Source organism: Lonchura striata, chromosome 3 (genome assembly GCF_046129695.1).
Source record: "Lonchura striata isolate bLonStr1 chromosome 3, bLonStr1.mat, whole genome shotgun sequence".
NCBI classification, from domain to species: domain Eukaryota; kingdom Metazoa; phylum Chordata; class Aves; order Passeriformes; family Estrildidae; genus Lonchura; species Lonchura striata.
Genome location: NC_134605.1, coordinates 47825585 through 47838299, shown reverse-complemented (window position 1 = coordinate 47838299; position 12715 = coordinate 47825585). Strand labels below are relative to the sequence as shown.

At 46.3% G+C, this 12715-nt stretch overlaps 1 protein-coding gene across 1 annotated transcript; it reads right to left on the bottom strand.

Moving 5' to 3' along the window:
* Positions 1-3108: 3108 nt before the first annotated feature.
* Positions 3109-9923, bottom strand: ZC3H12D (zinc finger CCCH-type containing 12D). Its single transcript, XM_021527181.3, has 5 exons — positions 9459-9923; positions 6752-6891; positions 5507-5741; positions 4749-4855; positions 3109-4076 (listed from the first exon to the last, which is right to left on the bottom strand). Exons 1-5 carry the CDS (start codon positions 9827-9829, stop codon positions 3109-3111), a joined length of 1821 nt encoding a protein of 606 aa, XP_021382856.1. The 5' UTR covers positions 9830-9923.
* Between the last annotated feature and the right edge of the window lie 2792 nt (positions 9924-12715).

Genomic DNA, 12715 nt, shown 5'->3' with positions numbered 1-12715 from the left:
TTTTTTTTTTTTTTTTTTAATGAACTTGGCAACTCTGTAAATCTCCCTTGGGAAAGCAGCCCATCTCCTGGAAGATTGCTCTCAGTGCTTCCAGCTTCTTCTAAAAGAGTCTTGACAACCAAAAAGCAAAGAACATCAAGGGCTTTCTGAGCCTGTTAAGATTTATGGGTTCATTTGCAACTTGGCAGCGAGAGCTGGCCTCAAATGCATCTCAGCAGAGATACCAAATAGCAACAGCCTCTTACCCCTCTGTCCAAAAGCTGCCGCCTCCTTTGTGCTCACAGCCCTTTCCCTTGCTCCAGGGGCTGACTAAGGCAAATAGAAATCCCTGCTTTGGAAGGGCAAAAGGCCCTGCAGCAGGAGCCCCTGAGCCCCATGTGCCTGGGCTGTGTGGAACAGGGAAACACTCCCTGCTTTCTGTGGTCTCCTGGCCAGCAGCAGAGTTCTTCTCAGGCAGTGACACAGCGCTGCTGAGCTGCCCTTCCAACAAAATCCCCATGAGAAAAAACCCTCTGGTGAGCACAAGAGCCAAGAGAAATCAAGTTCTGTTTAGCACCAAAGTCTGATTTATTTTCTCAGACACTCTCAGCAGAGTGCACATTCTATGTATTTTACAAAAAGATTCCTCAGTAAATATGACAGAAATTAAAAGGGAAAAAAAAAGTTAAAAACATTGAGAGAGTTTTGAACAACCACCAAATTCCTGTGCATCCTCAAAGGAAAGGGAGAAAAGTTCATGCACATCTCCAGCAAGCCGAGGACACCATATAAAGGCAGTGTGCCAATTTTCCTATGGATTTTTAAATGCTTTGTGTATTGAAACATGTAACCTGCATGCCAGACATGAAAATTAATGTTGGCATGTACAGTTACATCCTGCTCCATTGCTGTGTGTGTGTTTTCTGGCTGCTGCCATTTGGGACTCACTTTGTTTGAGTGAGTGGAAGGTATTTTTCCACTCAGCATCACACTTCGTCTCCAGTATTTTTTGAGGCATATCACAGAGAATTTTTTTCCATAGTTTTGTTGTAAGACAACTTCTAATCCTTATGTAATATGTTGTGGATAAATTTATAAGCCATTCCAGCAATCCATAGGACTTATGGAAAAAAACTGTCGTGTTCTGTGAGCGTAAGTCATATCTCCAAAATCCAAATTGCTGTTTTTTGGAGCCAACCACAGGGGCATAAGAAACTGAACAGATACAGTATACTTTGTTTCTGCAGATTCTTCGAACACCATCACCAAAAAAAGGAAAAAAAATGGTGGTGGTTTCCAGAGGGAAACAGGTCCAACTGTCACCACTTTCAAAAAATTCATCATGCGATAATGTCACTAAGGGTAAATTACTGCCACCTTGTGCAAGCAACAGAATTCCAATTTCTCATTGAGGACCATGCTTAATTCCTTCCTGGAACTAACAACATTGCACTTCAGAGAAATGAGATACTGCAGGGTCAAAGAGCTTGAAAATCCCACCTGAATGTTGAAGCATCTGTTCTAAGAGGACTACAGGAAAAAAACAATCGAAACCAAAAACTATACAAAATAACAACAAAAATCCCACCACCTAAGTAAAATCCAGAAAATAAAGAAGACATTATTGAGAACAAAGTGTTATAGATAAACATTTTATAATATCTTAAAACATTTTTAAAACATGTCATACTGACATACTTAAACTTTGGTATAATGCCAAAAAAACCTTTCAGGATCAACGTTACTATTTGAATTATAACCTGAAGCATTTGGTGGAATAATGCAAAGATTAGCAGCTTTACAGCTTACCGAAAATCAAACATGTCCTAACAGAACATAGTTTACTGTATAATTGCATTATGGGGCCACATTTGGTAATTAAGAGGTAAGTCAACAATAGATTTCTTGTTCCATACAGGAGACACTTTTGAGCTTTTTTTTCCCCCCTCTTTTTCCTCTTTTCAATCTGGAGTTCTGGATTTTTTTTAATTACCAGCCCTGACCCCTTAGTCCACACCAGGACTTACACTGAAGATTACTTCCCTGATTTTATTTATGCTGTGTGCATCTCTTTTCTGAGAAATGTACCTGTGTCCTCCTTCAGGTGCTCTGGTGCACCTCCAGCCCCTCTGCTAGGGGTTCTGTGTGCTCCCAGCATTGCTTTAGAAGCAGGAGATGTAGCTCTGAAAGCTCACTGACAGTGGATTGGGCTTGAATCAGGCAATGACAGGAATCCAAAACTGCCTTCTAGCAGAGAACAAGGCCCTGTGCTAGGGGAAGAGGCCAAATGACAGTGACAGGCCATGGGAGAGCCCTTCACTGGGGACTGGGGAGCACGGTTGTTTTACAGAAGCTGAACCATAGGTTAGAACTCTAAAAACACATCTAGTGTTTCAGGGTGTTAATGAAAATTGTGCCATCCTTGGTCCAGGCACCAGTGAGGTTCAAATGCCAACAGCCCAATAACCCTGAGCCCTCCTGCTCTCTTTCAGGGGAGGTGGAATGCAATCCCACTGCCATGGATGACAGCCTTTGCCTTGATTTGATGCTTGTACTTGTATTCCTGGAGCAGCTGTAATCCTCGCCATAGCAAAAACACTTAGTTAAGCCTCAGAATAGCATCTTCTTGGCTCTGGGACTTGTGATTATTTGGAATGGTTTGCTCTGGAGGTTTCACAGGTTTCTGTGTCTTTGAATCATTAAAGTCCAACAGGCAATATCATAGAATCACAGGTTTGAGTCAGGAGGAACCCAAAAGATCATGCAGTTCCAAAACCCCTGCTGCCATGCATGGGCAGGGACATCTTTTACTACACCAGATTGCTCAGAGCCCCACCCAACCTGGCCTTAAACACTTCCAGGGATGGGGCATCCACAACTTCTCTGAGCAACCTGTTCTAGTGTCTCACCACCCACACAATTAAGAATTTCATCCTAAAATGTAATCTAAATCTACCCCGTCTCAGTTTGAAGCCAATCCCCTGTGTACTATCATTATAGTTCCTGATTAAGTGTCCCTCTCTGGCTTCCTTGTAGGCTCTCTTCAGATACTGGAAGGTTTCTATGAGGTCTCCATGCAACTTCTATGCGGTCTCCAGGCTGAACAGCCCCAACTTCCCGAGCCTGTCTTCATAGGGGCGGTGCTCCAGTCCCCTTATCCTGGATCCTGGGGTACAAAGTCATGACCTGGCTCATCCCGCTGTAAGGATAAGGGGAGCACAGCTCCCTGTGGATGTTCATTTGCTGGGCAGGGCTGGGCCAGTAGTCCCTGTAAGAGGCACTGGGGTAGGCGTGGGCTTTCTGGAATAAGGCGGTTCCGATGCTGGGCTCGGAGGGCGCGGGCTGCCCCGGGGCCGGGCCGGGGAAGCAGCGCTGCCGCCGCTGCAGCCGGGGCTCGCTGTGCGGGGGGACCCCGGCCGGGGACGGGGCTGTGGGCTGCAGCAGAAGGGGCTGCGGCGTCTCCAGGGCCTGTTCGTGCTGAGCACCGCCGGGGAAGGAGCGGCTCCCCCGGCCTGTTCCGGGCACAGCCGGGCGCTGCCGAGCCCAGCCGTGCCGCGGGCACGTCCCGCCGTGCGCCCGCGGGAGCCCCGTCCGCGGGAAGGGACAGCCGGGACAGCCGCTGCGCTCCAAGCCCCGGCGCTGATGGAGCGAGAGCAGTTCGTGCCTGAGGCCAGAGCAGCGCTGAGGGCCGGCCGTGACCCCCCTGTCCCCAGAGGCGCACAGGGACCAGCTGCAGCCGTAGGTGTCCTCGCTGATGGACACCGCTGACATCTTCTCCAGGAGCGGCTCCGGCTGCGGCAAGCGCTGGTCCAGCCGCAGGTCGGAGCCGGGACTGCTGGCCCAGGCACGGAAGGAGTGCTCAGGGCAGCTCCCCGGGGCCCTGCCTGGGCAGCAGCAAGGCCCAGAGCAGCCTCTGGCTTCCCGCAGAGTTCCTGTGCAGGCATCGCACGGGGAGCACTGGCGCCTCTCCTCCTCTTTCCCCAGCGCAAACGGGACCTTTGTTTTGGCCCTGAGCTCATCAGCAACTGAAAGCTGAGCGTGACGTTGTTTCTCTGGGTGGTAAAATTTGCATTTATTGCCATAGGTGCATTTTTTACCTGAAAGGATAAAAACAAATCAGACAGGAAGTTGTCGCTAGCACCGACATCAATTAATGCACACATCGCTTCTCCCGAGCACTGGGTGAACACAGAAAGGAGGAAGTACTGTTTTCAAACTCAGTACTGTTGACTCCAGATTTAAATATTGCTGATATAAATAGCAGGGTGAAGCAGCAGCGAAAGGAAGTCTTCGCTATTTTGGAAGTGTCTGATATTCATGTTTCAGTTCCTGCACTCGGTGGGCTGGGAGACTTGCTGCTACAAAAGGTTGCTTTAAAAAATGGCATAATGATTGACCTCTGAGAAACCTGCACATTGCTATGGGGGCTGGTGGGAGGAGAGAGAAGGAAGGTGTTTGGATGGCCATTCCCTAGTGCTGCAGCTAAATCCACTCCACCAAGTGAGAAGTGTGTGTGGGCAGGACAGCCAGCACAGCCACAGCGCCCGTGGGTGCTGTGTGCAGGCAAGGGTGGAGGGGCCCAAAAAACATCTGCTGCCTTTGCTGAGGCTGAAGCCACTCAAGCAGAAGGGGAAAAGCATCACACCTTTGAGCAACCCCAAGCCAAGTGCCTGCCACACGGAGCAGGACAGCACATGGCAGCGGCCCCTAGCCGAGGGAGAGCACTGCTGGGAAGCAGGGGGCAGTTCACAGCATGGGGAGAAACCCACCATAAGGACAAGGCTGCCATTTTTTTTCAGGAAACACTGGCTTTTTGCTGAGGAAGTTAGTCAAGGTGGGTCCATGCCGGCCTAATGGATCATCGGGAGGCATAAACCTGGAAAAGTAAAAGAAGCCATGGATGTAAGCACATGTCTGTGCACACTGGATGTCTCAGGGAAGTGCATTTCCCCTGGACAGCTCAGCTATTAGGAAACTCAGGAGAGAAGAGAGGTTAGTATGAACACACTGAGGAGCACTCAGCTCAGCCTCACAGGCTTGGTGCAAGTGCCAGAATGAAAACCTTCTCTCAGCAGGGATGGTGAAGGGCCAGAGAGACCAGATTCTTGTCTCTTTTAGCAAGCTACAACTGCAGAAACACAGGGAAAAGTCCTATTTTCTCATGTAGAGAAATTAAAAATACTGCCAGCCAGCCTCCTCTCATGGATTTAATTCTGCTTCTTACAGGAAATAGAAATTAAAAGATATCAGCCCTCGGTTCAACATCACAGCTTGGATTGGAAAGAAGCAAAGCTGGTCACTAATGCTGCCATTCAAGTAGTAAAGTTCATAGAAGAGTGGCACGGAAGGTTTTAAGACCAAAGCTGAGGGAGTAGGACAATCAAGAAACGAGACAAGAAAAGCTGCAGTAAATTCCTTTCATAAAAAGGCTCACGTGTTCTGCAACTGATGGGAGGTACTCTGATGCTGGAGGTGACTTGGCCCATAACATTTAAATTCTAGGCTCTGTAACACTGTCATCTCTTACCTGTTGCTGACAAAAGAGTACATGAGTAGTCGCTGCTCAATGAACCATTTCCACTCGGGGTTTTCATTTTGGAGATCCCGGTAGTGGTCATTGGACACAATGACTCCGTCTTTCTCATAAGCAACTTTCACTATGTAGCGATCGTCGTAGCAAACCACCCGCTTGCCTTTCACCTTCCGGGAGGGTGTGTAGACCAGGATGGATTGCTTTTCCAGCTCCTCAAGGATGTGCTGATCTGGCGGGGGAATTGGCAGATGAGGGAAGCAAAAATAAAAGAGACACAAATTAATTAATTATAACCATGTCACAAATGTCTGCTAGAAACCTAGAGGAATCTAAAGGTATTTCAGCACTTTAGGAAAGGCATGGTGCAATTTTCAGATGCAGTGATATTTGGTGGTTATTTGGCAACTTGAAAATTAGGTCTTTTACAAAGAGGTTTTACCTAACCAGTAATTTTTTTTTTTTTTTACTAAAAAAACCCATTACCCTTTTTTGATTTTTAAGTCTTATCTGTAAAAGAATGCCTTGAATTCTACACCAGAGTCTGATACTAAATCCCTGCAGTGCCCTTTTTGCCCTGCTAGATGCCAGAAGGCTCACAACCAGCCCTGATGTAAGCTTTGCATGGAGATAAAACGTGTGTGATAAAATCCATAAATAAACTTCTTTTGCTGCTGTTGAGGACACTCTGACCTCTTGCCATTCCTTCTCTGCAGGTAGACAGATCCACCTCATCTGCAGACACCAAGCTTCTGGCACAAACCTGGCTGATTTCCAGACAAAGTATTTCCAGACAAACTGAGTCTCACTTCTCTCCACATACTTCTGCTGATGCATTTTCTTCTCCTGGAAGGGGAACCCATGCACCCTCTGTGTTGGGCAGCAGGCTGACAGAAAATAGTCATGCAGTAATGAACATCACTGTCTCCTGGCAGTCCTCAAAGGCTCCACAGACTCATTGCAAGCTGACAAAATCCTTTAACTCAGCTTGGCAGCACCTTGTGCTTGTTGAGCAGAAGGTTTAAAGCAGTGTAACAAAGCCTTGTAAGCAGTTTTAGCTGCTAGCCAGGAGCACTGAATGGGGCAATGAATTAATGACTCATTTAAGTGAGGGAAGCGTGATACACAACTTGCACTGTGCTTGTCTTTACAGGAAAAAAACCTGTACTGGGTTCTTCACACCCCCTATGTCTCCAAACTGCACCTAATGGCTGCCAAATTACAGCCAGGATGGTGACCTACCTGCAATGGGGCTGTCTTGTCGAGGGGGTTCCTTTCTCCAGAGTGGGACAAAAACCTTTATGTAAGTGTGCCCCCTCTCTCGAAACCAATCCACTGCCAGCTGGATCCCCCAGCAGGAGAACACCTCCTTGTTTCCATGACTATAAAGAAAGAGAGAGGATGATGAGGCAAAGCTTTCATGAAGCTCAGAGCTCTCTTTAACTGAGCCAGTAATCAAAAGGCAAAATAAACAGCTTTTGTGTCATTCACCAGTTTCCAAGAAAACAACCAGCAGGGTGTCCTGATCGGACAGACCCAAACACCTCCTCCAGCAGGCCAAAGATTTATCTGAAACAGTTTGGATACTTAAAAACAAAGGTATCCTGTCCCCCATTTCTGTGACCCAAGCCTAATCCTTCCATCTGTATCTGGATGGACTTAAGTTCTAAAGTACCAAGAAGATGTTAGGCCTTGTCAAACCCTTCATGTGCCTTGTCTGAAAAAGGTTTGAGGGGTGAGAGTTTCTTTCTGCACAAGCAGAAACCCATGAGGCTCCTGTGAGAAACAAAATGTGGGAATTTTCTTCTGTGGTAACAGGGCCATTAGAGATTTTAATGGCTGAAGTGGCTGCAGGTGTGATCACAGTGCACTCCACTGGTGATCTTTTTTGGAAACATGAGACAAAGTATAGGGGAAGAAAAACTGTAAGAGGCAGGATAGGAAATAACAGAGAACCAAAAAAGGGACAAGACATGATGGAGATGGCCACAGGTGCCTCAGGCCCAATTTTATCCTGCTCTAGTTGATGGATATTTTCTTCATTGCACAGAGGTACAAAGCCCCAAGACAAGTGTTCTAGAAGTGCCAGCAAGGGGGATTCTGAAGAATTCAATATGCAGCATAAGACAGAAAATAACCTCAAGGAAAACAATCCTTCTAAATGTTCCACCTTCCCTCAAAGTTCCTGCTGCTTGGCATTCACTTATCTAAACTTTGACTACAGTGCAGTGTATGTGTCAAGGAAGGTAGTTTGTTAACTACCCCTGCACAGGGAAACCAAATAAACTGCACCCAAAGTCCTAAGTGGATAAATGCCTTCACAATATCTACAGAATGCTCATCCTTGTACTTTGACCTTTCTGCATAATAATGCCAATCTCACTCAGACAGTTACAAACAAGAAAAATTAAATAAGGATACTGAAAGCACTGACCAGGCCTACCCCATTAGCCAAAGCAAATGCCATTCAGCACCACTTAGAAAGGCATCCAGGAGAGGAAAGCAGCTGTGCCCTTTCAGTACCTACTGAAATGACAAGATCAATGGTCTCCTCCACCATCCACAGGCTCATTACCAAGACAGAGGTCGGGATGTCTGAAAAGAGCTGTAAAACCTTTGCCTTTCTGAAACTTAAATCTGCTGTGCCTGGAGAGCTGAGAACAGAGCCCATGGCCCACCATGGGTAACACTGACCCCGGCACAATGCAGGGTGGGCGATCAGCTCAGCCACACTGCCCGAGTGGGTGCTCAGTTCTTTTGCAGAGACAAGAAAGACACCCTGAGGAGGGGCTTGGGTGAAGAGGCAAAGCAGGGCAGGAGATCCTAACACCTGGCTACCAAGCTCATGGCCCAGACAAGGCCAAACAATTTTGCCCTGTTGTGTATTTCCCACTCCTAGTGAGCTGCCGTGAGCAGGGAACAACTTGGTTTTTTCTGGGATTTCTCCCTTCACCCACAAGATGGCATAATTTGCTTGGTCTCCGGTTGCTCTGGATGTGCTTGGCCACTTTTCTCTCCAGCCAGAGGGGATATGGTCTCATCTCATCTCAAAGGATGGCTAACACAAGGAGGAAGCCTTCCTTTGCCCCCCTCAGCCTGCAGGGATGAGCTTGGCCCTGCTGAATGGACAGGGAATTTACTGGAGAAAACAGATGGATAGCCAGTGAATCCTGGACTCTTGGCTCCGTACTGCTTGGATAAACAGAGGCCAACTCACTGCCATCTTGGACATCCCATCCACAGGGATGGGCCAGGCTCCCCATCTGTAAGAGCGTTTTCACAGTGCCAGGGCATTGCTCAGGAAATGTAATTGGCCAGCACGGGTTGATGCGACATTTCCCAGAAACAGAATGACTAAGGAGGAAATGAATCTCTTCAATACAAGTCAACAATCAATTCCCTGATATTTACCTAAAATGGAAGCCAAATAGAAAACCAACTAAAATTATATAAACCAGGAAATGTTCCTAGCTTGCATAATTTTTGTTGATTTTTGGCTTTCATTTACTTTTGGAGTTTACTTGCATGACAAAGCAGTAAAACGGTGGTATTGTTAGAAACCACAGTCACCCGACTGACTGTTTCCCCTCTCCTTAGATTGGTTGGGTGGTCTGTCTATCTGTTCACCAGATTTTCCCTGGAAACATCTCAGGTTTGGAAATCTTAGGTGCCTATTTGGAAATGGGGGGTAGTTTACTGGTGAGCTCCAAGGGAGAGACACTGCCATAAACAGTGGACAGAGGTTGCCAGAGTGAGCCAATAATTGCATGTGATGTGCATATTCATGGGCACCATGACAGCAAAAGCCAAAGAACAGGAATAAGCAATTATTCATACATCAAATGCATCAATGCCCCTCTCACCTGAAGGAAAAACTCACTTCAAGCCATCAGTTTTAAAAGTCAAAAGCTTCAGAGGAAGAGAGAAGCCTTCAAGAAACGGAGCTTACCTCATTGCGACGTTGCTGCCATCGATCACAATGGGCCTCAAGGAGTCGGAAGAATCACTTTCCTCTTCTCCCAGCCACTTCAGCCCCGGGGTGGTGCTACACGATCCACGGGCAACCAGCTTTAGCTGGGAAGGCTGAGCCTGGTTCTCCAGAGCCTGAGGTTTGCTCCCCAACCGAATCAGCTCTTTCAGCACATCATCCTCCAGGGCCTCTTGGCCCAGGTTCTCCAGCACTTTGCAGATGTCCTGCTTACCATAGCCCAACTTGCAGAAGAAATCCATCTTGCTCTGGTGCACTTCCACCCCTGCTGCAGAAACTTTTCTGGAGTGTGGTGGTGGTTCTTTGCTAGAAATTGAACTGGCCAGTGCCATTTTAGCAGGCTTTTATGTTCCTTTAAACCTGATGATCCTGTCTTCCCAGCTGTGTTGAACAGGCATCAGCTTCAGGGAGGGAAAAATCAGCAACAACAAAACAAAAGCATTAAGGAAGAAGATGCAATCATCTCAATTCTTTGCCTAGTGCACAGCAGGGACCAGATTAGCTGTCTTCTCTCTGAGGACACTGTCCAGTCTTCTCTCAGCATTCTGGTCCGCTCTCAATTATAAAAGCACCAGAGTGTCCCATGCAATGTTCGTCACTCTCCAAACATTATGTCAGACAGGTGTCACTTTACTTGGTGAGCTGTGTCAGGGTGTCTGTACGCAGACAGGCTGCATGCGTGAGTTGGTTCTGCAGACTTATCTCACAGGAAATGACACAAAGGGGATTTTCAATTTGCTGTGTGGTTTCTCAGCCTGAGATAAATATGTCAAGCTTTACTGGACAGGCTCAGATGCCATAGCAACTTAAGATGTATAGCAAATTTCATCCAGTGATTTAAGGAAACATATTGTTTGCAAAGTATCTGGAAACAGATTTTTTTTATAGTTTTCTCTTTCCTACTATGTATCTGTCTGTGTGTACACAGACATAATTTCTGAAATTATGTCACTCATCAGTTCTAATGATGCCTGGCTACTCTTTTCCCGTTACTTGCTATTTCAGTGAGGACTTTTTATTTTCAGAGAAGAAGCTTATTTTTTTTGAAAGCCGTCAGGACAGTGCCTTGAAGCAGGTGATCCAGAAAGCGGTTTCAATTTCACTTATGTTTATTGTCAAGGTAATTCAGAAATGAGTGTGCAAAAGTAGCAAAAAGCTACTTCATATTCTCCAGAACTGCACCACATAGATTTCTGGTCTACCCAGTGAATGAAGGGGATGGGCAGCACAGTCAGGGATACCCAGAGCTGCCCAAGCCCAACAAGCGTGACATGGGAGAACACACACAGTGGGTGAGCACTCATCTGTCAAGCCAAACACCTTCAGTCACTGTTAGCTTGCTTGCACTGAAGCATCTCTTGCCACATCACTGCAGTTATTGATGCTACCTGGTTGAAAGCTGTGGCTGGCTCTTCTACCCACACGAGGGATGTAAGGGATGTCTTCCCTTTGCTGACTGTGGTCAGATGCAGAACTAACTGGCCAAACAAACCCCTCTGTGCCCAGAGCCAGAATATTCCACCACCAGCTCCCCTTCCCAGCCCGCCAGACAATCTCTGCCCAGCAGTGGGCCACTCCAGGAGCCAGAAGCTGAAACCATATGGAAGAAGGCATGGAGGTACTGGAAACAAGCAGCTGGGAGAGGATTCAGAGTGAAGCTCCTCCCCAAGGCATAAGAGCCCTCTCAGGCTCTGGGGAAGAATTCCGTGCTGGGTTCAGTTAATTTAAAACTGATTAGTTCAGCAGGAAAACATGATAATTATAACCTCATCTCCTGAAACTTTGATCTTTGCTTTTCTATGTAGCTTTATACATTTCAAGTATTCTCTGGGAGAAATCTGGCACTCAGATAAAAATTACAAACAGCATCAATAAAATAATACATACTTGAAGTCATAACTGTAAGGGGAAAACAGTTACCATGTGTATTTTTCCATCTAAACTAAAGCATTGCTTATTTAAGTCAGTGACTGTTTTCCTCACAGAGCACTCTGTAACCATTTTTATACCTAATCCTTGTTTTTAATTCATTGACAAAAGATGAAAATGAAAATGCTTTTTCGTTATTGAAATGTTTTCTCATCTTTGAAACAGCTACTGTCTGAGCTGAAATACACTGATGTAACCAAATAAAGCAGAAGCAGTCACTTCTGGGCTAGCACCACAGTAAAACCTGCATCTATGTATGCAAGTAGTGGCTCCAAGCACCCGAAGTGTACTACTTGACCTTTTCAAATGCTGAGATTTTTAAAAATAAATTACTGTTAATCAAAACTTTTCTTAGTATGTCTTCAGATTGAAAATAAAATATCTACCACATATTTTAACTGCCATTACTTTTGTTTTCAAACCTGTACTTCTGTCTACTTTGATGCTTTTTCTTATTTTTCTTTCCCCCCCTCCTTTTACTATCAGAACAATTTCCTCTGTTAGCATCACATTTTGTTGCATGGATGTTTGTCCTGGATTTCACCTGAAATTAGGTTCAGTTCAATTCTTTAGAATTTTACCAGCTGCAGAGGGGACAGAAGCCACATCCACCTTGCAGCCTCCAGCACCCATGAGCAGGTGCTGGATGAAAGTTGTTCACCACAACACTTTCCTAGCTCCATCCCAGGCAGCAAGCCCGTGGTCCATGTCTGCACATTCTGCTGCTTTTTGCAAGGCTTGGTCCCTGCGTGCAAGCAGTGAATCCCTTTGGCTTGGTAAGCATGGGAAGCACTGAACTGAGCATGGGATGGGATGGCTGCCTGGGGTTGATGTGATGCAGCAGCAGCCATCACCAGCAATGTGGTAATTCTGCAAAGTTAACCACTGGATTTCTGCTGCATGTGGCCAAACACCATAAATGGGTGATACAGTCACTGCAGGGTTTTCACCACAGTGAGAATAATCTGGAAAAACTGAGATGGAAGCCTTGGTCACAGAAAACACTGAGGTCACCCATCTCAAGGGGGAATTAAAATGCAATAAAAGCCCTGGCTTACACATTAATAAACATTCAGGAGTGTGCCCAAGTCCAGCAGGTCAGCAGGCTGCTTATAACCAGCACAAAAAACATGGCAAGAGGAGAAATTGTGTATCACAGAGTCCAGCTTCTGCTATCACAAACAGGCTATGAAATCCCGTTTATAAACTTTATGACCTTCATTTGCAAACTGCTTAGATTTCCTCCTGCCACTTTCCTTCCCTTCATCTCAGCTGATCCCACTGGAATC

Bases quoted from the DNA above. Each gene is read 5' to 3' on its own strand.
- ZC3H12D (XM_021527181.3), bottom strand. From the start codon at position 9,829: ATGGCACTGGCCAGTTCAATTTCTAGCAAAGAACCACCACCACACTCC. The intron at 6,892-9,458 runs GTAAGCTCCGTT...CTTTCTTTATAG, and splicing joins GGCAGCAACGTCGCAATGAG to TCATGGAAACAAGGAGGTGT. The intron at 5,742-6,751 runs GTAGGTCACCAT...TTCCCCCGCCAG, and splicing joins ACAAGACAGCCCCATTGCAG to ATCAGCACATCCTTGAGGAG.